This window comes from Cardiocondyla obscurior, linkage group LG03, assembly GCF_019399895.1.
Source record: "Cardiocondyla obscurior isolate alpha-2009 linkage group LG03, Cobs3.1, whole genome shotgun sequence".
NCBI lineage: Eukaryota > Metazoa > Arthropoda > Insecta > Hymenoptera > Formicidae > Cardiocondyla > Cardiocondyla obscurior.
In genome coordinates, this window is record NC_091866.1 from 10,672,232 (window position 1) to 10,698,297 (window position 26,066).

The window sequence follows — 26,066 nt, forward strand, 5'->3', positions numbered from 1 at the left end:
TATTAATTTCAATATATCGTATGTGAACATCGACGTCTCTGTTTTGCTTCAGGATATTCGGTATGAGCGTAATAATTGATATGATGTAACTTAATTCGACAGCCGGATTGTAAATATCGTAAATATTTGTTTTGTATCGCAACACCCGTGCTAGTACAAACGTATAAGAGCAACTGCTATATGTATGTATTTTATTTCGTTGGGATATATTTAGAAAAACAATGATCGAAAATGCACTTGCCTTTTTCGAAATAATAAAATGGCAATGATAATATTGCTCGTTCTATTTATGAGACGGTGATACAGCCGAGTCATGCAAGATGCATTGTCATTGAACAAAGCTCGTGACAAACGGTAATAACATTTTATTGGTATTGCTACCGGGGAAGTCATTTTCCCCACGGGGCATTTAAAAGTGCGCAGCTTTTCACCCATTTTGCGATCAGCATTTCAGTGAATATTCAACTTTAAAAATTTTAAATATTAAATTCAATTAACTCGACAACTTTACGTACACGTGAAATGAAATAACATATGGAGCTTACAACCGAAAAACAAAAAATATATTAACAAGTAAAATACAAAAAAAAAAAAAAGAAAGAAAAAAACAAAACTCGTTTATTGTTGAATCGTTTTCTAATTGAGTTATTTAATTGTCTAATTAAATCGGCTTTTTAAAGATGAATTCGTTTTAAATTCGTTAAAATGTTTTTGACGTTTTTTTTTTTTTTTTTTTCTTTTAATTTTTGCATATTTGAAACGTGATTCAGAGACAATTAATGAAAGAGAAATGGATGGAAATTTAATACTCTACTGAAATTAAATCTGGTTAGTAATGTGTGTTTACTTTAGGCATTCTAGCCGCACACACAGTGCAAAACCAACGATAATGCGTGCCAAGCAGCCATTATTATGAGGTTCATATTTACCTATTTGTGTTATCCACGCGAACAATACCATCTCATTTATGTTGCGTATTTAGTGTTAATCTTCAAAATTATCTATTTATGCGAATCGCTCCGTCGGCTTATCTTCACGCTTTCAACGCTTGTTACGGTATCGTTTTCTCGCTGTTTTAATATTTATAAACGCAATATAAGACAACAGGTAGAATGCTATTTTCAAAAATGCATCTTGACAATCACGCTTAAAAATCTTACCTTCGTTTGCGATTTAAAAATAGTCGCCGCTCTCAAAAGTTAAATCGCTTGAAAAATGTATTTTTTTTTTCTTTTTTCTCTTTTTTCTGTCTTTAATGATTTTACATTAATCTCATTTTTAAACTACGTCTATGAAGGGGAATCGACTTCGCGGGTGATCCGATTGCTATCAGGACGGTTAAGCGAATCACGTAAAATCGAATCAGCCGGCGCGAAATCACGCTGATCGAACGTAATGTTCGATGTGACCCGGTTGCAGGATATATCCCCGTAGAATGGTAACCTGCTCGAGAGGGTGCACGCTTACATCGCGGCCAATGTTTATCACCTGACGTCACCTGCCACCCTCCGGCGTACGGGTAGCTAAAGCTTCTGGCAAGAGATGGGGGTGGGCAGGTTGGGTTTGCAGGTTCGTTCGTTCGTTCGTTTCGAGGTAACGGCGATAGGGGAAGTTGGTCGCCATGGCTACCATGGAGGGGTTTCGACGAAGGAGTTTGGGGGATCGATGCCGCCAGTGGCGTAGCATCAGGTGGCTTGAGGTCGTACGGGTTTTCCATCCCCTTCCGGCGATGGCGTCCAACAAGTGGGGCTTTGCTACAGGGCGGCTGGCTCGATCGGCGGCCAGCTGGATACATCATGTGACACGTATAGGTCGGGGATCTTTCCGAGTCTTCGTAGACTAACGCGACATCGGTTACATGCGCTTTCGCGAACGACCGCGGTCATTCTGACATTTGTCAAGAGTCACAGGTTTACTAAAGCGACACGTGTCCGCCGTTACGCCGTCAAAACGATTTTGAACATCACCATACGTCGTTTTATATTTCGACGCGATATACTTACTAGGATTGCAAAGGCGTCTGATATTTTTATCGATTTTAAGTGAGAATCAGAAATTATTCAACCCGCCTTTGACGACTGAAATTTTAACGTGACGTAGAAAGGAGGTATATGAAGGCAGCCGTTCCTTTTGATTTTAATTTAAAAATAATTAGACTTATCGGAGGTAATTCTACGGGAGGATATAAGAAACGTTTCACACGTAATGTGGATTAATTGCGAAGCGTAATATTACAATTATGGTGTAATAACGTTTGGAAAGATTTATTTTTAATTGAAAATCGTTTGTTGACGTTAACGCGCAGAGTTATGAATCTGTCCTTTCGTATTTAATTATCGCTCAGTAATTTACTTATATGCAATTTTGTTTTTTTTTATTTTTTTTTTATGAGGTTACCGAAAAGTTTATCTTTTTTCTCGAAATAGATGTATTACTTTTCTCAGCTATTATTTTCGTTTAATACTTCTTCTTTCAAGTTCGGTCAGTAATCTATCGTACTCAGCCATAATCTGGTCTTGGAAACATTTTCCCCCCGGCAAATTCTTTTGGGAAATACGTCCGCGAAACTTTATGGCCAGAAAATTGGTATTCGCGAAATGCAATTCGAGTAACGCGCATTCCATTATCGGCACTCCGGCGCTAAATTGCGAAGCATGTAATGACTAATCTGTATATATACGTACGTAATTGCCATTTGCGCGCAAAGCTTTGCTTCCCTCGAAATAAGAACGAGCTATTTCGAATATTAGATAAATGTAAATTTTCATTTTAATCTCTGGAATACAGAATGACATTGATTGCTTCCATTTTAAGAGATAGAGACTGTTTTTGATAAATTTAATTACGTTAAAATCACACGTTTTATTATTACGAGGAAATATGAATTTCCATTTATACCTGGCTTTATTTGCAAAATGTATCTATCGTTTTCGCCATTGTCTCGTTAGATTAAATCTCGCAGCACAGTACAAATGATAATCTAAGTTTAACCGAATTGCGCTCGAACAGCTGCGAGAATCACAATTAAATCCGATGAGTAATCTTCCCGTCGTCATTGTTACGTTGATTAAAAGATCTGCTTCCCTCCGCCTTCCACTTTTATTTCTTTCTACCTCTCGCGCATTATTCTGTCATACGCGAAATCCTCAGTATTCATTTTACGTGCCGTAAGTGCGGCCAGTTTATAGCAAATTCCGCTTGTTGTCGATGTATTCCGCTTCGCGTACCCGGTATAGTTGAGCTCTCGACGCTAAAAAAAAGAAAAAAAGAGCAGGACGAGGACGAAATAAGACGGGTCTTATCCGCTTTTGCGGAAGAGGCCGGATGCTGAACACTACTAGACTGTTAAGAGAGCGAAGGGAGCAGTTTTTGAAATCCTGGAAAGTAGTGGATAAGAGAGGGGAAAAAAAAAGATAAAGGTCGATGATTGTGGAGAAGAAACAAGTGCGGAACACAATGCGAACTGTGCGTCTAATGAGAACGTCTTTTCTTTGTTTTTTTTTTTTTTTTGAAACACGTATTTCTGAAGGGCTTTTATCGCAATACTATGTCACGTTTTTATTAAAACTTTTCTATTTTTTTCTTTACCGTGCATTGAATGTAAATTAAAGAAGGATCGTTACGCTATTAATTAATTAATTAACGGTTACATTCCGCGAGATACAGGGATCATTATGCTGTAACTTCGAGTGTGATTTTTAAAAAATGATCAACTTCGAAGAATCTTTCATACAATTATCTCTAATCAAGTCGTATCAATAAATATCCAAGTGAAAATTGACCCTAACCGTTATCTAATGAGTTAGTCAATCCGTGATTTATCTCGTTAGTCTAGCAAAATTAAATCTACTATAAATGTTATATCGTTAACGTAATTGTCAAAGTAATAAAGTAGCGTACGAAAATGCAAAAGGGTCAGCAAATATTAACGATTACCATATGTTACATTGAATCGATCTCTAGCTTTGCACGCAATAAGATTCGCATATTGCATTGCATTTCTTTGAACAAAGGCAGGAAATATAAGATTTCTTGAGAAACATCGCGGTCGCGAGTTTACCAGCACTCTTGTGGAAAAAAAAAGGAAAAGGCAAAATGAAAAAGTCCTAGGGGCTCCCGGGAATGAAAGAAGCGCGATGATATTGAGCTATATGAAGCGTCTGTAGCACCCAATCTGTCTGAACGAAGCTTGTGGAAATTGAATAACAGCACTGGCTGCTGTCCTGCAATTTCTCGAAACGCTGGCGGATCATTCGGCCGATAATATTACTTAGTACGTAATAATTTTGTTAAGATTAAATTACGTTAAACATATACGCTTTGGAAATTGAATATTTAAGCGTTTAAACGTGTGTATTAAATTAAAATGATATGGTAAAAGAACACTGTTTACCGCGGTGCTTGTTATATGAGAGAAATTTAATTTCGAGTGCCAAGCGTACTTAATTAGATTAAGAAGATATCCGACACAATTTCCCGTTTCAATTTCTTCTCGAAACAGTTCGTGATTGCGCGTACGTTATTTGCATTTGCGGGAACTTTTTTCCGTAGGCAGGCTTAGCAATTGGTTTTAATGCATTTTATCGTAGATTGCGGACTACGCGTACGAAATTTGGCCGGCGAGTGTCGTCGCTGAATAGGCGGATTACGGGCACCGGTGTTATTACGAATGTGTCTCACGTTACCGATAACTATGAAGAATAATTGCGCGACCGCGACAAACGCCAATTTTATCCGCGCAAATTGCGAAATAATACGTAGCTGCAGCATCGAAATCGGACGAATGTTCGCTGCGGCTTGGCGGTATCAAATTGCACGATCTCCCGTTTAGATGGAACGTTTAATGTACACAAACAGAATATTGATGCCGTCATTTATGCAATATAGCGCGCAGTTAAAAATTGCATTTTGCGCACGAATAAAACAGAAATCCGGGCGATCACATAGAAGAGAGTTTTCGCGGATTCTCTGTATTCCGCGAACTTTCACGCGTGTGCGGGGTTTATGTAGGAAGTTGCCCGCAACTTTTTCCACATTCCATGTGGCGCACCCGCGAAGCATTTTTCCACGGGGCACACTCGAAAATGTGGCTATGAATAAATCGCCCGTCGGAAATAACAGTCTGCGCGAAGTCACTGGCTTTGAAATTGTTCTGAAAAGCGTGTGATTTATTATAAATCGCCCAAGCGAGCATGGGCGATTATATGATTCCTGTGTTGTAGTATTTAAAGAAGGCTTTAGAGATTTTTTTTTTTTTTTTTGTACTTTGTCACGCTGGAAATCTCATTATATTTTAATCTAATTAATTTTGTTATTATATTAAAATTCTTCGTGGAGAGCATAGGACAAGAGTGACGAGCTTTTTAGCGAAATTTACCTCTCAATATACATATAATATTATTTAAAATTAAAACTGCCGTGTAACCGCCGAGTATTTGGTGACACTTGGATATAGAATTTTTGCATGAAACTTTATTACCGGCTAACGCCGTGAAATTTTCTAGACAATAATTTTTGGATTATTTATTTTTTTATTTTCAACTCCGCAAAGTTATGAAAAATGCGAAAATCATGAATTTATTATGCATCCGGCTACTTCATTATAAACGTGAAAAAGAGATTCGTGCAGCAATCTGCACGATCTGAAACGTCATTTTAAACATGTAAACTTCCACTTTGGCATTTTTATTATTTGTGCACGAGTTTGGTTTTTTTTTTATTGTGGATTTTTTCGCGAAAATGGCAAATTCTTTTAAACTTTTATCTGTTAATATTGCTTTGCTTACGGTACAGCGATTTTTTGACAATTTATTGCTCAGATTAATGTATCTAAGATAAACAGGATAATATTGTAAATTATAGAATATATAATTATAATTGTAAAATGCATATAACTAAAAATGTTTTATTAGCTGCGTTTTATTGAGCTCAAGTATAACGGAACAACTTCAAAAGTTTTCAATCCGTTGATAATGAACTAGATTCGCGAACAACCGCCTACTTTTACGTCATGCTTACATTTATATTCATTATACGGCGCATATATTATGTTGAAATCATTTTAAGTGAACAACTACATGCTATTGTTGACTCTCATCGGATAGTGCATTGTCGATAAATGCATTCGCGACACGACAGTTACTTTAATTAAGTCGCGTCGTGTTACGTGATTTACATAACATCTGGGATTTATGTTAGTGTCATATTTATTTCCATTACATGCGCCGAGACATGACTGACTTTTTCGCGTTGAAACATCTTCACGATACTAAATATCGAATATCGAATTATATTCTTGAAGTACAATGAGTCTTTTGATGCTTGGATAAATAATTAACTCTTTGTTGAAAAAGAAAATTAAAAAATATAAAAAAATGTATGCGACGTTGGCATGTCGATAAAGTTTTAATAATACTTTTAATAAAATTATTTTTCTAGAGAAACGTGATAGAAATGCTATGTACTTTTTGCGTCGGGTTAACATACATTCGAATTACTTATTTGAAAGAGAAGAAGACGGTGCGATATTTCAGGAACGTTTGAACTTTGTGTCGCTTTATTTGGTCGATGGCAGCATTACTATGTTGATTACTTTAATGGGGTTCTTTGCCTTTCTCGTGCATGTTTGCTCTAACGGCGTACAGGCTGCGCGTCCACAAGAGCCTGCGTTCATGGAAAGCTTTTGTAGCAAGTAGCACCGGTAAACTCGAGAAAATAATAATCTTGTTGATGACGCCCGTAGCTGTGTGCATCTCGCGTGTGTATACGTACATGTAGAAGGACTATGTATAGAACGGCGCACACTTATGCACGTCGACGACGCTCATAGACTCATCGATATTGACGAAGTTACGTTCGGTCTCCCACGCGATAGTACGTCTTGCCGCTCGAGGAAAATAGTCTTTTAGAGTTCATCAGCCGTAGGTGATAGAAAACGGCCATCGTATACACGACGGTTAGTTCCCAGCGAAAACTTACGAGTATCTCGTCCGGCTATCCCGGCTCTTAAGCACAGCGTAAGCTTTAGCTTTGTCCCGTTGAACATTTTATGAGCTGTCAAAGGGGGTGAGAGAGAGACAGTAGGGGGGAGGGGGGAGGGAAAGGAGAAAGTTGTCTTCATTTTATTGATCTTCCATTGTTCAGCAAGAGTGAGAGCTTTTTCCGCGCTTCAAAGTGGCCGAGCAGTTGGAAATAGAATTGTATTTCCTGCACTGTTAACGCGAGCTGCAAGATGCAAGAGTTTCAAAGTTAAACGAAGGACTTTCTGAATCACGTACGGAAGCCCTACCTGTCGTATTTTCAACGAAATATTGAACTTTCTCGTTGGTTTAGTTTCTCTTCATCATGTCACGGCACCTACGGGCGACTAGTGCCCGTAGTTTCACACGATATACATGTGCACGTTATTATAAGCGGAGATGGAGAAGCGTATACCACCCTCTTGTCTTGATGAACGCGTATACATGTACTGCCCGTCGTTGCTCTGTGATACGTCATGCGATAAATTCATATCAGCCTCGCACGTTAGCTAGACATTTAGGTAATCCTGTATCGTTGCCAGTCTATAGTTGTGTTCGATTGTTGTTACGCAGCATTCAATTCGAACACTTCGCGTAAGACGTCGGGTGATTTATCACCGTCGAAGTCGCAATACGCCCGAGACAACTGATTCACGCGGCGCAATAATTTAACGTGCAAAATTAACGAGACGCGCCGCATTTAGTTTTAAACACTCGGTCTGCGAATTTCGATATCGCTGACGCGCAAGAGGGACGTTTAATATTAAGAGACATATTGTGGATCTATTAATTTTAAAACCAGATAATTTAATTACAAATAATTCCTTCCTCCTTTTTTTCATGGATAATTTTAAATAATTTTTTTAAAGTGCTATAAAACATTTCAGGAATTAATTTTTACGGCATGCTGGTAACTTAGTAAAATTGTAATAATGATATCTTACTCGTTAATTGTCTCTAAGTGATATTTGGCCGTTTATTTACATTTTCTTGAGCATCAATTTATTTTACGTTGAAATAAAGAAGTATTCGCGATAATATTGACGTACACAAAAAAAGAAAAAAGGGTTAAAAAAAACAGCGCTTTTCTCGTGTTTTTTTTTTTCTCTTTTTTTCCCCAATTATTTTATCGAATGATACGAATATCTCTTGCGAATTGTAAATTGTCCGCGGGAAATTTCAACGGAGATTCTCTCTCAGGAGAAGTTTTATCACGAAGAAAATTGCCGGAGTCACTTGTAAAATTACGACTGGCAGCCTTGTCGGAGCACGGTCGGATAATTGTCGCGGCTATCTCTCGTAAGTAAAGTGAAAATTATTATGCGCGGCGTCGTACTCGCGGTTGTTACACCTGGCAATACCGTTGTCTCCCAGATCCCGCGATAATACCGGACACGTCGCTTCTCGCCGACGCCTTTGTACCCATGAAAATCCTATAATTCAAGCGATGCTCGAAGAGTAGCTCCGGTAGCAGTTCGTTTTCAGTTTACGCGGCGGAACAAAGAAAACGCTGGCCGGATGACTCGTTTCGCGATTTCGCGGGGCAGAGTTCAGCGACACCACGCCGTGTCAGAGATCCATGCGAAATCCGTGTCGCAGACGCTAAAATGGAGCGCAACGATAAATTTTCAGCTGGACGATTAATGGAGTAACGAACTTTCCGCCGCGTGTTACGCCGGGAGCTTAAAAAATGATGCGGTTTTCACGTGACGCCCTTACCTCTTTCTTTCTGTTGGCGCCCGGCTTTTGAAAAATTACGTTTTTCAAAGCACTTTTCTGCTCTGATTTTTCGCGCGCTTGTAGAAGTAATTGCGAGCGTCGCGACTTAATTAATTCACGGTAGATCCAACAGGTTGAAAGGTTTGTTATTGTCCGTGAAGACTCGATGGCTGATAGTTGTTTGTTCAGGCTGATAGGTTGAGCGTGACCGATCAAGACCATCTAGGCTCTTGAATAAATTTACAAACGGTGACGAGGGTGCGGCGAGATCTTAACGACGCACAGATCGCGATAGTTTGTACGATCGCGTAATGTTCTTAGTGTTTGCGAAGTAGAGAGGATAAGCCGAAATTTAATTGCTCCATTTGCAAACCGCAAAGATTAATACGTGGTCGCATTAGTTTCCAAGATCGTCGGAGTAAAGTGCCACTCACTTCTTGAACGGTTGTTTACGAGCCACTTTCCGCATTCGGTTTTCGTAATGCTCGTGCGTGCTGTAATTTATCGAGGAAATAGCATTTTCCCCATTTCTGTATAAAATTAGCTGAGATTTGACTTTTCTACGTACCACGCATATAAATTGCATGCCCGTCAGCTACGAAAGACACGTGTACACTTTAACGTGCAGATGTAATTACGCGCATGTAATGTAATTAACTGCCCGAGAAACGTTAAACGGGACTTAAATTACTTTGGTTACTTTGATCGATATAACTTTAATCAGGATTTGTACATAAATGTTTTAAAGTAATAATGAAAATTTTATTAGAAATTTGATATTTTCCGGGAGATAAATTTTGTTTAAATTAAATCTTATTTGTCGCATGCGAATTAAATCAACTCTTGAGTGTTACTTCTGGTTTTATTTGAACGTATTGAAGTTTATTTGAACGGAAATTGATATTTCTTTGAAACTGTCATAAAATTTTTTCTTTTTATTTATTTTTTATTATTTTTTTTTTTCGAACTAGTGGTTCTCGCATATATTTACACAGAATTTGCCGCGGAGTGTTGCAACGTGTGTTACCCTCGGTCTCAGATCATTCGTCGGGAACGAATTTCTCGTGAAATCGAAGAAGTCCTTCACCATTCAGTCTCAAACGTCAGCGACTATCGATAGACGGTCGGCTAATTTGAAAGCTCTGTCGATAAGCAACGAGAGAGCAAAGTTATTTTAAAGTTACTCGTGGCATTCTGGAATCCTCGGTAAGCGAAGACGGTTGGACGGAATTTCGAGAATTCTTATTGCGTCGGCGATACGCGCTGGTATTTGTATAAAGAAACCATGCGATGTTTACGCGCGCTTTAACTTTAAATGATATACTTTAAATGGTATGTAAAAGTTGATACGCGCTGGCGCGGCATTCTAAACTGTTTCGCGGTACTTGTCAAAGGCGCTCTCAATCCCGTAAGTTTTTAGCTTTGAGATCTAATGAGAGAGAGAGAGAGAGAGAGAAATGTAGGACGTTATGATCGGATTCTAATAGTTTAAGCTGTAGGTTTGGTACTTAAGAGATACCTTAATAACCACTTGGTTTCTGAGATACTGTTGTCGCAGGCGCATATTGGGGGATCAAGACGGGTTAATATTGTCACAATAGGTAATTTTGATCAATATGTCGAACTGGTATACGTCATTATGGTCGCTGGATGCATTCACAATCGATAATCTCATTTCCATGACGTGATCGAATTAAGAGGAACCGATCGTTGTTCGCAATTAATTAATCATTCAAAGTGATACTAGCTTTTCTGATGATTTTAACTGACCATAATCCTAATGAAGTATCTTGCGAAGGGTTGAAAGTGCTGTTACGAGATACGAAATGCTCTCTCTCACTCTCTCTCTCTCTCGGGATTACTCTTGTACACACAAGCCATGATACCATAGTGTCAATATATCTGACCTAGATCTATCTTAGGGCGTTTCAATAAAGATCCCACGGGGATCTTTAAGAACTCGAGGATATTTAAGAACATAGCGTTACATTTTCCAGACGTTAATTACGATTTTATCGCAGATATTATATACATTAATAAATACAGGCACGCTGCAAAATAAATAAAATATTTTTATAACCGCGTGTATATCCAATTGATTATTTTATGTTTAAATGTTATTATTATTTTCCCTTTGCAGTACGCGTGTTACTTTGAGCAGAATAAATTAATCTCCGCATGTAAAACCAATCCAGTGCGAAAGTTAGGTATGCATTGTTATTCGAAAATCGAGTGTGCATTATATTGACGCAAGTAAAATCGCGCGGCTTTGATCCCTTGAAACTAAATAACACGGTTTGCGGGAACTTCAAAGTGAGAGCTAGGACAACATAAATGCATCCGAGTAATTTCGACAAAACGATGCGTTTTTGCCAAGGTGGTTTTTAAAATGGAAATTAAAACACAAATGCGAAATTAAATTTTACATACGTACGACAAAATGGAAAAAAGTTTCTTTCGCCCTGCTTCGGGACGATTTTGTAAATGGAAGAAGGATTTGCAACAAAACGCTGCACGTACGATATTACATTGACGCAAATGAAAACAATGCATTGTAATGAAAACATTTCTCTATAATATTTTTCGTTCGTTGCGCAAAATTGTTTCGAAATAGATAGAATGTGCAAAAACATTTTTTTTTTTTTTTACATGGCTGACGACCAAGACGCGTTTTTTTTTTTTTTTATTATTCAACGAATTGTTTCGCTATGGACCGATAGCCTAGTGCTTTGTACGCGATTTTTCTGCCAGGAGACAAAACTGACTATTTATTTTGACCAACTATTTCGATCGAATCCCGCGAATGAATCGGTTGAATCAATATGTGCACGAGACGTTAATTGTGCCGCAAAGTACGATAAATTAGAGCGACGATCTGTCAATATATCGCAGTCTTGTTTTCCATAGCGGTTAATTTCATTGTCAGAGACGGGAAGATTTGTTAACGTATACAATGTAATAAACGTATGTTATAAATACGCTGACGTCGACCCATATTCTCGCTCCATTTCTTTTTCAGATATATGTAATATTTTCTAATAAACATTAAAAAAAATAGAGTTAATTAAAATAAAATTTGCTTATTATTTAAGAAACTAACTTATTAACATATTAATAATTATTGTTATCGAAATGATTTGTTTTTAAGTATAACTTTTATGATATTAGCTTTATTATTTAAAAAGTTTCCATGTGAATAACGTTATTAATATTCTTGATTTATTTGACTGTTTCAGGTGAGTTGGAATCATTTAACTGCATTTCGCTGTAATTTGTCGTACAGATCGTAAGTTTAATAATTAATTTTGTTATTACGATGTTGCGATTATTGCATAGTTGAAGTTTCTCGTTGATAAGAGGGGTCTCTCTCTTTTTTTTTTTTAAATCAATAATTAGTTTGTCGGTATAGTAGATATCCGAGTGATAGTACACAGTACTGTATAGCATCAGCGACCGCGTTATCTTATCAACTGTCGTGGCTGCAGTTGACGAAAACTGGGTGCTAAAACTTCGGAGTAAATTTTATCGAACTATCATAATAATTAGCGTAAAAACGTGAACATTTATAAGATAATATATTTAAATTAAATGCCACTTAAAATGCAAACGTCATATATTAATAATATTATCCATAAAAAGAAATAATAAATACTGCTAGGTTAATCAAAGCCGACCAAAGATCTTATTGAAAGCTGCAAACGGTAATGTCCGTTTCTGTATATCGCCACGAGCCGTTTTCGCATTTTAAATGAAAATATTACTATGATAACTTATCGTTCATAGGAAGAGTAGATATCATACTTTCAATCTGTAGCGGAGAGACTGAAACTTTAACAGTTAATAATAATTTTCAATTCTTATTAATTATCATTAAGTTGAATATTTGTTTCATTTTTATACTTATCTTATTTTACATACGTATATTGTACGTATAAATTATCATACATTTTATCGTACTTGAAATTTTGTTTGACAATAGTAAAGAATTTGTGCTTCAATTAAAAATACCAGCGCATATAAAAGTAACTAAAATATTTTATATAAGGGATGAAGCTAAAGCTTTGTTCGATGCTTTTCCTTCTGACTGCAAAAATCGATTCGCGCTTTGTCTATTCACAAAGCTCCGATTTGAGCTCAGCTTGCAAGCACCGGGCGAAAGAAACTTTGTGACGTCATTCCTCCCACTTTGCGAAACGCTGCTATAGTCAATTACATCGATTTAACCGTCTGTACCATACGTTTGCGGAGACACTTGCCGTGCACTCGCGGGCGACACCTTCATTACGGCACGCGAAAAATGAGAGATGCTATTCCTATTTTTTTATATTTAATTTCTTTATTTTATTTTCGGTAAGATGTACAAAGAGTATGTATAAATTATTAGACTAGAGAGCAACGGAATTCGTTTTAAAATATGCTGTGAAAGAAATTTCTATTGGGATAATTACGCCGAGGCACAAATTGAAAAATAAATGAAATTATAATAGAAAAAAAAAAAAGGGAATTATCTTAGATCTCTGTAATCTCGATGATTAAAAGAGAATTAGAGAATATCAAAGTATACGAGAACGAACGAAATGAAAAAGAAACGTAATACAATCTAACGCAGAAACGGTTTTACAATACCGTTTAATAACGACTTTGTGAGGTACGGTAGAAAAATATAAATTTATTCGACAACGTACGTAATACAAGCGGTATTTTGCACGTTCGATCTGTGAATTACGCTCGAGATAGTACCTTTAAAAGACACACACGTTTAATCGAGTCGTCAGCTTGAGAGTTTACCATTTCCTCAATGGTACCGGATATCCGCTGTCGAGATGGTCGTGGGACGCTATTAACGCGCCGGAGGATCCGTAAGTCGGTGCCACACCGCTGACTCCAAGATGTTCGACGCCGTGGCTAACGCCAAAGTGTTCTACGCCGCTTCCGACGCTACCGGCGATGACGCCGCCGTCCACAACGCCGGCGCTTAAACCGCTGTTCAGCGCGTAGCTGGTACCCAGAGTCGCGCCTGCGATACCTAGGCTACCGGATCCCAAGCCGACGTATTCATTGCCGGATGCGATTCCGGACGCGATACCGTAGGTTGACGGGGCGATACCGTAGGTTGAGGGGGCGATACCGTAGGCCGAAGAGGCGACGCCGTAGGTCGACGGGACGACGCCGTAGGTCGATGGAACGACGCTAACGTGCGGGACGGATACTGGCACGTGTTTCGTAACCGAGACTGGAACGGGCACCGGGTGCGCTACTGGAACCGGCACCGGTTGCGGCACGCGCACTTCGACGGGATGTGGCACCGGGACCGGGTAGGGACGATCGACCTTTACCGGCACGTGTCGAGTTACCGGGACGGGCACTGGCTGGGGCACTGGAACGGGATAGGGACGGTCGACTTTGACGGGTACTGGGTGCGGGACGGGAACGTGCTTGGTTACTTCGACGGGGACCGGCTGGGGTACCGGGACCGGCACTTGGACCTCGCGGTGTACGGTGAGTCCGGTGATGCGCTCGGCTTTGGCGTGCGATACGCTGGGGAGCACGTTTACGCCACTGATTCCGGCGGCGTGGCCGATGATAGGACTGCCATAATAACCTCCGTAACCACCCGCGTATCCTCCGTAACCACCGGCGTATCCTAGCCCGGAAGCGTACGCGGAAGCTAGATTGTTACCGACGGCGATTCCCGAGAGCCCAGATCCAAGAACCTTCGCGCCGAGTCCGGCCGAGTATCCTCCTAGACCGTATCCTCCTAGACTGTATCCTCCTAGGCCGTATCCTCCATATCCTCCTAGACCGTATCCTCCGTAGCTTGGCAGACCATAGCTCGAGATACCGCCCAGGCCGTAGCTTGAGATACCACCGAGACCGTAGCCAATGTCTCCCGCTAACAGACTCCGTTTTTTATTCTTCGTCGCATCTTCATTGCTTTTCTTAGCCGCCAATACGGCGGTTGCCAACAGTATGATCTATTTTTTAAACAAAAAAAAAAGAGAAATAAAGTAAAAAATAGTAGATTGATACAGCTTTAAAAATATTATTTTAATAAATTTAAAATATTGAATTTTGAGGCGGTATCGGAACTGAATAGAAAAATTTATTTTAACAGGCTTTGCATTATTGTTAAATTTAATATAATTCAATTTTAATTGTCACATACATTAATTTTGTGAATTAAATAATGCAGTTGAGTAATTAAAAAATGTATAGCTATTATTATTTAATTCAATGGCTGCACAATTTTATTTATGAAATAAGGAACATGCTTTTTAGCTATTCTGAGGCAAATTAGTAACAATGGGGGGACGCTATTAAAAAGAAGATAAGTACGACGGTGAATAATCGCTTTTATGCACCGCGGTCTGCGCGTATACATAAGCAATTCCTTCCACTTACCGCGAAGCACCTCATTGTATCTCGTGGTAGTTTTGGACCAAGTGTGCCATCAGCTCGGCCGGTCGGCGTTTTTATACAAAATGCGCGGTTCGCGATGTATGCGATTTACTTTCACTGAAGCGACAAGGAACACGCCCTGCTCCGCGATCCGCGCACCTCCCGATTATTTTTTCTGCGACCGGTCGGGCCAGGCTTGGTCCATCCGATTCTCCGTTCTGACGTAACGGCCTCAGCGCCGTGGTAAAACTTGCTCTCGAAACAAGTCCAATTCCGCATTATTACGCGGCCGTTACGTGCGTAATTGTCTATACCGGCGATGTGTGACACATCGTCCATTTCCTCGTTTAATTCCTTTTGCAAAGGGCTAACTTTTACCAGCGGGTATGCAATAAAACGGTCGCAGACATTCAGAGTCGGAATCGATGTTGTAACGCAACGACGGATCGGGGTGATTAAAAAATTATTATTGTTATTGAAATACAGATAGCACTTTGAACTGTGATTGATTTGTAGCGTAGTAAGATAGCAATTTTCGCGATAATTTTTTGAAAATTTTATTAATTGTTTCACGTATACAAACGATGCTTGATTTGCATATTTTTGAGGTCTCTTAATTTTTTCTTTTTAATTAAATATCTTTATCACAAAGTCGGAATGTATATATATATATATATATATATATATATATATATATTTTTTTTTTTTATGCGCGACAAATTCATTATTATCTATTTTAACAATTCGACGGAATACAAATTACTTGATTCGTTCAACCGGAACTCGGAGATGTCGGTCTTCTTAAAATATTTATGGGTGCTATATCCTGCGAGCATTTATTATCATACCGTATCGCGGTGCAGAAAAATAACAGGCAGAAGTTGGAATGCCCTTTGAATAACAAGGAATTAATAAGCTCTCGGTATTTTTCACGTTTTACCTTTCGTATGAAAATTTACAACGTCTAATTCTCACTTGACAGAGATCGACGCGACGGCAATTCTATTTTTCGATGTGGCTCGCTATTTTTTAAAAGTCACCCGCGGCATTTTCTCGTATTGCACAATTCGGTATAAACCATTTCCGTTCCAGAGCGCGACATAAATTTATACGCAGCGAAATAATTCACGGCTTCGTGTTACGTAACTGCGGGAGATTCTCGTCTCGAGAATTGTCTAGACGGAGGTGCAAGATGCCTCCCGCGTGCACCGTGCCGATTTTCAGAAAGTGCTTTATATTCACGACGGACATTTTCGCGAGGATGCGTTTTATTTGTACGGCGGGATGTACCGTAGACGTAAATTGTATCATAATACGAGCATCAAGCGCGCGCCGCGCCGTTTGCGTGAAATGCAAACAGGAATATTCGGCATTTGCGGAATCGTTTTTGCCCGCGCGTGGAATTCCATAAAAAGAAACAATTAAGACATCCGAGATCTCGTTCGATAAAAATATATATATGCTTTTTTTTTTTTGAGCCGAACGTAGACGATGAAGCGAAAATGCCAGCTTAGAAATCGGTCTCCGTTGAAATAAAATACTGGTTTATCACGAGGGCGAATTTATTATATTTAATTTACTAAGAATCAGAGTCATATATCACTTGAATCCATTAATAAATAAACGAACTGTTAATGCTAATGATGCTCGCCATACTAATAAGTTACTTTTTGTACTTTTTATTCTTACTTTCCACCGTAGCAATGGCACATTAATTCTTCTCATTAATTTTTTCTCATGCAGCCACGCCAATATTGATCGTGAAAAGTCTACAGTTTAAAATAAATAAAAAAAAAAAAAAAAACAAGAAAGAAAAAGAAAAGAGAGAAAAAAGAAAAAATTGCAAGGAATTCTGTGAAATTTTGGCGATATTCTGCGAGTAACGACAACGAAATATTATTCCGGCGATTTTAGTACTTTCGTATGTATAATCCCCCTCGTTTTGAGCGGCGATAAAATTTCCTCGTATAGCTTACTTTGGATGCTGCGTACCGCATGGCAGGAGACGAAGGGAAGCGAAACGTGTTATTATGGAAAAATACGGGAACGATAAAATAGAGAGGCGCGCTATTCCTATGCTGTCTCCTCCCCCGCGGCACCTCCCTGATTTCCTCCTGGAAATCCCGGCGGAGTTTATGGCACCTACAGCCGATCGTCGATGGCTCAATCGATTTCACCGGTTAGCCCTTTAACGCGGGTTATTGCCCTCCTATTTTATCGCGGTAGCCACGGCTTTGCTTTAAGTAAGCTCGTTATCCAAGAGTACGAAAGCGAAGGTACCTCGAGTTACTTTTCGTCGGAGAGCTTTTAATAATATTTCCCGGAGAAAATAATACTCTTTGGTTAAGTGCCGCTTTGAGCAGCGCGGCTTCGAGCCATTAAAAGTAATTGAGTTATTTAAAAGATAGTTTTTAAACAGTTTCGATAAAAGAAGTACCCGCAGTCACATTGGCCGATATTTGCGATACGCCAAAACTTTATTATACTGCGTCGAGCGTGGAATTTTGTATAAAGTGCTAAGTTACGCCTGGGTTAATGCCTTTTGTCTGTCTTGCAATTTTCCTCGTATTGAAAGCATTCTCGATAGAGACATCGAACAATTTGTAATTTATTCGCAAATGTTTAATATACATAATATATAGATGTTACACCAGCTGCACGTTAATCTCAATTTGTTTTTAATCGAATGAAAAATTATTAATGTATTGTTTGCTAATTTCTCGCATAAAGATTGACATACTATGAACATAACCAACGCGACGCCGATATGGCAGGGTTGAAAGGGATTGAATCACCCTTTTAGCACCGGCCGATAGGTCGGAATCGTGGATGCATTAACAATAGGTGTATAATGTAATAATCGCGGCTCATGAATATGAAAATTCCACGCCGCTGGCCATTTTGATTAACAACAGCAATAGGACATGTTTTAGCATCACGGGCTGCCGCGATGCAACGCCGGTAAGAGGGAGAGTATTCGATTCACGTAATCTCTTTGAATCACGGGGCGAATAATAGTCTCCGATCAATCGATCACGTAAAATAGTGGTTCTGGAATATTGTAAGAGACTCGCGGCCGTAATACTCCATTGAATTCTCGATCACGCACGTACGAGATCGAATAGCGCAGATGTAGATCATTGTTGAGGAGGAATAATGCTTAGTCAATGTATAAAGCATTACCTAGATAGAGTAACGATAAATCAACATAATAAAGTAATGCACGGAATTTTATATCGACTTGTCTATAATTTTCTTTTTTAGCTTCGAATACGAGTAACTGCCCGCTTTTTTTTTGCTCCGAAAGTCTTGCTTTAAATAGTCGTTAAAAAAGACGTTACAATATTATTTTGACATATTTATTCGATGACAGGAATCTTTTTGTAAATTTTTTTATACGCTTAAACGTACCGAATTGTACTTGCGATTATCGTAAATTTATTGCTATTACAATAAAGGGAATTCCATCGAAGAAAGAAGTATCGAAACGTTTTCTCAAATAAAACAAAAAGAAAAAAAGAAAAAAATTACACTTAATCTCTTGCAGAAGAGATTGACGAGAATTTATCAATGTGCTCAAGTTCGATTTTTTGGTTCCGTACGCGGGTACTCAAGAGTAAGAAAAAGAAAAGGAAAAAAAAGGTAGATGTTACCTAACGGATGCAACTGAGCCGGTTTGTTACCTCGCGTGTTCACCTCTTTTTTCGGAGAAGCATAATGAATCATTTCGTAATTGTTCGCATAAGCGTTCCCTGTTACGATGTTGCATTCGAAGTTCATGGTATAATATAAGTTACGCAAATAAATCTCCGTGAAATCACGCAACGAGTTCGTCGCTCGTTTTATGGCTCAATTGGTTATGATCAGAAAAAAAAAAGAATAAGAATACAATTAGTAATTTTATTTAAAGATAAATTTAAGTACAATATACATATGTTTGTGTGCACAGTAAATTTAAATTTGGTTTTTTTCTAGAAGTATTAAATGCTTTTTTATTCTTTATTTCACAAAGAAATCAGAATAGAAATAAGTAAAAGAAACAAAGTTTACTTTTAGGTTAAATAAGATGTTCTCGTTTGAGGATGATATAATTTCTAGCACATTCATATGTATTCTCTATCATTACGAGAAAACGGATTGCAGGGCGATACGTGTAAAATGCATAGCGCTTTCTCGGCGGAGCGAATCTTTTCGACTTTGCATGAGAAATTCAAAACTGCGGCCGCGAATTTAATGTGCGAAGCGAGCGTGGCCGTAACGTCAGAAATTCGGTGGATAATGAATCCGCATCGTCATCGTTATTAGTGAAAAATAGGATATTTACAAGTCTATAAGTAGGTAGCGTGTCGTAACGTCGGAGGATCGTCTATAGTGCAAATATCGAGAGATATAAAAGTTATGAAATGCAGGGAGTTGCAGGACTCGTTTTTGCGAATTAAAGCCTAAAATATTCCGCGCGAGTCTGTGCGAAGACGCCGCGAGCGCTACCCGAGAATTAATTTCAAATGTTTTAAATATTGAGGTTGTTATAGAAAAACGTCCGGTTTAACCGCGGTATAAATTGTGGCTCGACGCGATAGCATTTCTCATCCGTGGATTTTAATATATTTACTTAATTACTATATCAATAGTTCCGAGATTCGCTGCCCGGCTGACCCTCGATTATTATGTAAATCCACTCGAATAGAAATGCTACGAATTAGCATACGTTGCGCAATATAATTTTATTCAGTTCTGCCCGCATGTGTACCAATTAGAATGCGCCGTTTACGAAAATTTGGTTGCCTTATGAGAAAAGTTTATGCAGCGGTCGGAGATGCCGCGTGTCGAAATGATGATCCGATAGGTACTTTCGCCGTGTATCAGGACACGTCAGGCTATCCGGCAAAACTTGCTCGCCCATATTTCGTGAACGTAATCGCTAGAGTTACTTAACGTATTCTCTCTCCCCTTTATATTATGCATTGAGTTTCCCATGGATGTTTGTGGCTCTTTCCTCTCCTTTTTTTTTTTTTTTTTTAATTTATTTTTTTATTTTTTTCATTACGTCATGTATAATTTATATTCACGATTAAATTTATCGATTTTATAGTCAATTTTATTTTGACGATAGAATGATTACTCGTGCGCTTCTTTTAATTCTAAAATTCTATTTTTATGTCTTAAGTAATATCCACAAATAAATTTTAGCGGCCGTTAATTTTTTGAAAACTTTTGATATTTTTATGCGAGGAGTATTTTATAGGCGTAGTAGTATATCTAGTAATGAAAAGGCAAGTCAAGAGAATATTGTCTTATTTCGCGTTGAGAAGATAAATGTCGTTGCGCGTTTTCAATTCGCAGAACGATATAACGTAGTTCTCATTGTGTTTCGAAGACTGTGGTCTTTATTTTGATCGCGAGTTTATTTTAACTATTTTTCAACTTCATTGTTGGAATATCTACCGTATTTTGTTACGTGTAATCGCAGAGTATCGAGTGCAGCGCTCGCGGCTTTTGTACTGTTGCAGTTTGATCTCGTTACTTCGGACAATTCGGAAACCATTGGTTGCACCCGCTCGTACTGGGTGGTAAAAAGAGCCTGTCATTTGAAATTCGCTGGATTGGTATTGTCTAGGAATATATCTACATTCACATATACACGGTCGAAATTCCGCGGTGTGTGCGTGCGTACATATGCGCATTGAAACCAACACGTGCAGTTCCTCGCAAATAAAAAAAAATAGAAAAAAAAAAAGATAAAAAGAAACAACAACAAAAAAAAAGAAAAGGGAGCACATTGAAAGCGCATTTCCACTTTCCGATTTAGCACAAGCTATCTCTATATTCGCGATATAAAATCGCGAAAGGTAGCATAGACGAAGAATACATCTCGCGAATGCGAACGAATAAACGCGAGACCGGAATCGCGAAAATATATGCAAATGTATGTGAACAAGAAATGTGTATATATTACGCTGACATTAAGCGAAAATTTTGCAAATGATTTCTGCGACAAAATTGGTGGGGGGCTTTCGAGATATGCTGAGGCGCTAAATGTCACTTTGCATCTCGACCGCGGCGGGTGTCATCTCGCTTGTCACGAGCCAACGTCTGTTCGCTGAGCTTCCTTCGGCAACTTCGGCCGGCACGTCTCTTCCAGTTTCGCGAAATTATGTGCCACGCGGACAGCAAGGTTGCACCGTGCCGTCGCGTTGTCTGTTAGTGACGATTGCACGTCCGCGAAACAGCCGAGCCCGCCGGGATGCAGGACGGTTTATAGCTAACCTCCCATGCTGTGACAATGTCGCGCGACACGAAGGCCGGTTACACAGATTGCCAGGGACATGGAACCTCGCCTTTCCCCGTCGCGATACGAGACGAGCTGAACGAACCGGAAAGATCGGTCCGGCCGGTGTCAAGTTTCGTTTCGACCATTTGCGCATCCGACACAGATGGTTGGTTTCAAGAGACATTAGTCTTATAATTGTTAGAACAGAATTTGTAAGAATTACGTATAAACTTTGAAACCTAAATAATTAAATAGTATCTCGTGCTGTTATAAAAAAAATTAAGTTCTTCAATTCTAATTTAAAGAAAATTACAATTATGTTAATTATTATTATTTAATTTTTTTTTTTTACTTAAAATTGTTTAACAAGAATTGTTTTTAGTTTTCTGAACGATTTAAAATTAATATATTTATATATTAAATAAATATCTATGTTATAACACTGTTATGGGGACTTAAATTGTCACGCTTTATCATATAGAGGGAGATTATGAAACGTCCAGCGAAGGAATGGTTCTTTCGAGACGGAACTTCGGAATTCTCGGAGCTCAAGCGAAAGAATCGCTTTACGTTCACTTCAAGGGAAAAACTGCTTCCTTAAGCAAACGCCCCGCGCTTGATAGAAACGTATCCTCGATAAAGAGAGAAATTTCTGATCCGCCACGCGAGCTCGTGGAAAACAGGTTAACCCGGGAAACCACGTATGTCCGTGATAGTCTGATTGTCGCGGCTGAGAATCTGGCACAGTCGAAATCCCTACCGATTTTAAAGAACAAAATCCCGGACGGTATTTCCACGGATTTTACAGCCGCTGATATCGCACTAATACCCGCGTCGTCATCTGCACGTAAAAGGAAAATGTCTACGATTATCAAGAAGATGGAATCGCTTATCTCTCCTTATTCTTCAACGAACTCGTTGGCGACTGACGCGACGATCAATTTACGTAGTCAACAGTTCAAGATGGAACGATTCACTTGGAGAAATACGCTGCCAATACTTTGCGTACGTTTATGAATGCTTAAGTTCAGCGAATTAAGTAGCTTTTAAATGGTTGAATAAAATTTGTAGAAAGCTATTTAAGAGTCATCTACGAGTCGTGCAACGATTTTTTTTAGCCATTTACGTAACTTAATTAATTAATTTTTTTATTTTTTTTTTTTGCTTACGTATAAATGTAAAGTGTATAAATATTACATTAGTATATTTTAATAATGAAAAAATTTGATTATAAAAAAAAAATAATAATAAAATTATTTTATAATTTAAATAGAACCGGAGTTAATTTTAGGGTAAATGAGATATAAAAAATCGTAGAAAAGAGAGACGAATCGATCGTCTTTTTTCACGATTATGATAGGCTTTATTCTTTAGGACACGATGGTGATTAATGACGGAAGGTCAGAAGAATTCTTAGCGAAAGTGACGCTTAACGAAACGAGGATTAACCGCCGCGAAATGAATTGGAATTCGCAAGATGCAATTGCAGTTGTCAACGATGAGGGTACTGCCAATGTGACAAATGAGGATGACCTCGTTGATATCGCTAGAAATTCATGTCCATCGGTTAAATCGGTCTATTTTTCACCAGACGTTTCCGGCCCTCTCCCTTCGGTGTACGAACCTGGCAAATTGAGGATACCCCAACGAGTCTCTAACGACGTGGAAACATTATTGAAAATAGAACAAGAGTTAGGCCCGCTTCGGTATCGGTACAGCGAGATCATCGGGAAGGCTCGGGCCCTGAGTCTTGGCCTTGACATCTGTCACCCGAATCAACCAGATGCGTTCGCGCGGTCCGTGCTGTCGCCCAGCCTGTCATATTACTTTCCCGATTGCGCCGAGACGCGCCTGGGACGAGCCACCTCCGTTATCAAGAATCGATCCGGTCTCGTCGATAAAACCTCGCCGTCTTCGACTTTCTCCGTGGTCGGTAAACCGACTCCAAGAGGCTCTCGTATCAGCTGGTTAAACGAGAACGGCTCGAATCGTCGGCAGGAGGCGTTAAGTTACATCGACGACGAACCCTCTCGCGCATTCGAGTGCCACGATGGCCCTCGATTTTCCAACCGAGGTCGAAATAGCACGTCTTACCTCCCAGCAGCCGATAGCCATACGTTTCGGAGAGAAAACGTTCTGGATGACCGCTCGCGTAACGTATGCGTTTCCAATAGCAATTTTCAACCCTATCGCGAGCCGAAACCCGTAATAGAAAAAGCTACTTCTGCGCGGAACGGCCGGTACGTTCGTGAAGCGGTTAATTCTTCAAGTTTTTTTAACGGAACGGAATACAGCTCGCACGAATATCTGAATCGCACGGCGGAAAATCCGCGGACGTCTGCCGACAATTCTTTTGAAATCCAACGACAAAAATCTTTGATATCCATCGCGGAGGTGGCGGATAATAATTTTCCCATTGTGAACGAAAGAATGGCGAATGAACGGTCGAGCAAATGTTCCTCGGGCGATCCGAATGCAACGGCCGCTGAATTCGTCGAACGCGGCAGTAATTATCACAAAAGCTTCCCGTCCGAAACTGAACATATCGCCAAGGGCGATCAAATTTCCTCATCGCTCGCATTAAGATCGATCGATTCCGATGCAAGTTCCGATCACGGAATACGGGTAATATCTACGTCAGCTTGCGCTCCTGAAATTCGTTTCGTCAGCGTGAATACGGAGCTTCGAACCACCGTCGGAAAGCGTTACACTAACAGAGCCAACAGTCCTATTCAACATCTGCCGGTGGTTTCGCCGACAACGACGCGCCCGAGTAATGTTTTCTTCAACGCTACGATGTCTAGTGTTTTTGTGCAACAAGTGCGTACAGATTCCTCGAGAGAGGTGACGAAAATCGAGTCTCCCACGAAAATACACTCCGTCGACGCCGGCAATCAAGATGCGCCCGCAAACGTAACGGGCAAGCGCGATTTTTGCGTTCAGAAAGTTGACTCTCGGTCAGCTGCGGAAGATCTGCCGAGATTTTCGAAACTCGAGAGAAATGGAGAAAACTCGACGGGCGAGTTCGGAAAAACGCGGTATCTTTTGAGACCAAAAGAGAAGATCACTATCGTTCCTATCGTTCTCGCCGACGGGATGTCGGGATCGTCGGGAATCGCAGACGTGGATTTCGCGATTCCGAGGTACGCTATTAAAACGGAACCGAAATTGAACTATCGGATCATCTCGTTCGATGGGAGAAAACTTCGCGAAGAACAATCGTCATCGAGTATAAATGACGCGGGATATCGAAGAGACATCGCCGATCCCGTGCGTTTAATCGAAGAACCTGCGGACGAAGAGCACTCGAGACCCGGCAAGACTCACTATCGCCGTTTCAGCCGTCACTTGTATGCGAAAGTAAATCGTCTCCCTTCGGCGACGAACGTCACGAGGAACCCGAAGCAATCGATTCAAATTCCGATTTCGAATGTCGTCGGAGGTGCACGGGAGCGTGAATTCGGCGAGCGGAGGGTCGCGAAAACGATACCCGGCATGACGAGTACGCCGGAAGATTTCCTTTGTGAAACGTGACTTCGCGACCCCGCACGGCGCACGAGAACGCTTTCTAAACGTGCGTTTTCGAAAAGCTGCACTTTAGCGAAGATACGATAAGCCCATCTCTCTAGAATTTCTCGAAGCTGAAACTCTTCAAGCGAAGTAAGTTCTCGCGGGAGTTAAGTACTTTCGAGAGAAACCGGCGGAAAGTTTAAATTTGACTCGCGGGCAACGAACTGCTCATCGAGCAGAATACTCGCGGCGGGATATGCATGCGCGTGATCGCCGTATGAAAGTTCACGGGAGTCGAGCAAGTCAGATGCGTTTGTGACAGCAAGATGAAAAATCGTCGAGATGCAAAGCTTAAAAAAAAAAAAAGAAACATATTTATTTCTCAGAAATTTTATTTATGCTACTGCGAGCTGAAATCTGTCGCGAATAACGGGAGAAGACCGCGGAATGAAAAATCGATTACAAAATCATCGTTGACGAAAAAAACTGTCTCGTGCAGACTTACTAAATATAAAAGATCTGAAGTCTGTCAATTTCCCGTTTCTTAGAAATACATGAGAAGTCGAGAAGAAGATCGATGAGGATAAGATAAACTTCGTCGCAAAATGTTTTTCTTGTGAATGCTAAGCGCTTCCGTATGCATGTTGCGTATGACTATCTTTCGTACGCTCGCTGTAAAATGTACTGTATGCGTAACGCTGTCACAGATCCAGCGAATAATCGTGCACGCACGAACATTTCGACAGATCCATACAACCATTGAATAATAATTATTGTATATAGTCATTATAAAAGGACATTTAGAATATTATCTATAAATGTTTTAGTGAGGCGTGAAAATTTGATAATACTTTATGCAAAATATAAATTAAGCAAAAACAAATGGCATTTGTTAAAGAATTTTTGAAAATGTTTCCTTATCGAGCTATATTATGTGACGATCATAGTATTCTCACAGAATTGTCGTACTAATCGTACGTAAATATGTTTTATCCTCAAGCCTTTATACGCGGCGTGGCGCTAAAACGGATTTGGTTATCTCCGCCGTGTCAGTGACGCGCGGCTAAATGTATGATAAGTGATGACAGAACCTTACAAACGAAATCGTTGCGGCGCGACGTGCAATTAGTGCTTTGGGATCCAATGTC

General features: G+C 39.6%; 3 protein-coding genes across 6 annotated transcripts in view; 2 read left to right on the forward strand and 1 right to left on the reverse strand.

Moving 5' to 3' along the window:
- The window catches only part of Dnc (phosphodiesterase dunce), a 302,183-nt gene that overhangs the window by 91,877 nt on the left and 184,240 nt on the right, over positions 1-26,066 (forward strand). The gene's annotated exons all lie outside the window — the stretch shown is intronic.
- LOC139101241 (uncharacterized) lies at positions 13,055-15,181 on the reverse strand. Its single transcript, XM_070654276.1, has 2 exons — positions 15,141-15,181; positions 13,055-14,713 (listed from the first exon to the last, which is right to left on the reverse strand). Exons 1-2 carry the CDS (start codon positions 15,153-15,155, stop codon positions 13,523-13,525), a joined length of 1,206 nt encoding a protein of 401 aa, XP_070510377.1. The 5' UTR covers positions 15,156-15,181; the 3' UTR covers positions 13,055-13,522.
- Positions 21,553-25,128, forward strand: LOC139101238 (uncharacterized). Its single transcript, XM_070654268.1, has one exon. It carries the CDS (start codon positions 22,789-22,791, stop codon positions 24,940-24,942), a length of 2,154 nt encoding a protein of 717 aa, XP_070510369.1. The 5' UTR covers positions 21,553-22,788; the 3' UTR covers positions 24,943-25,128.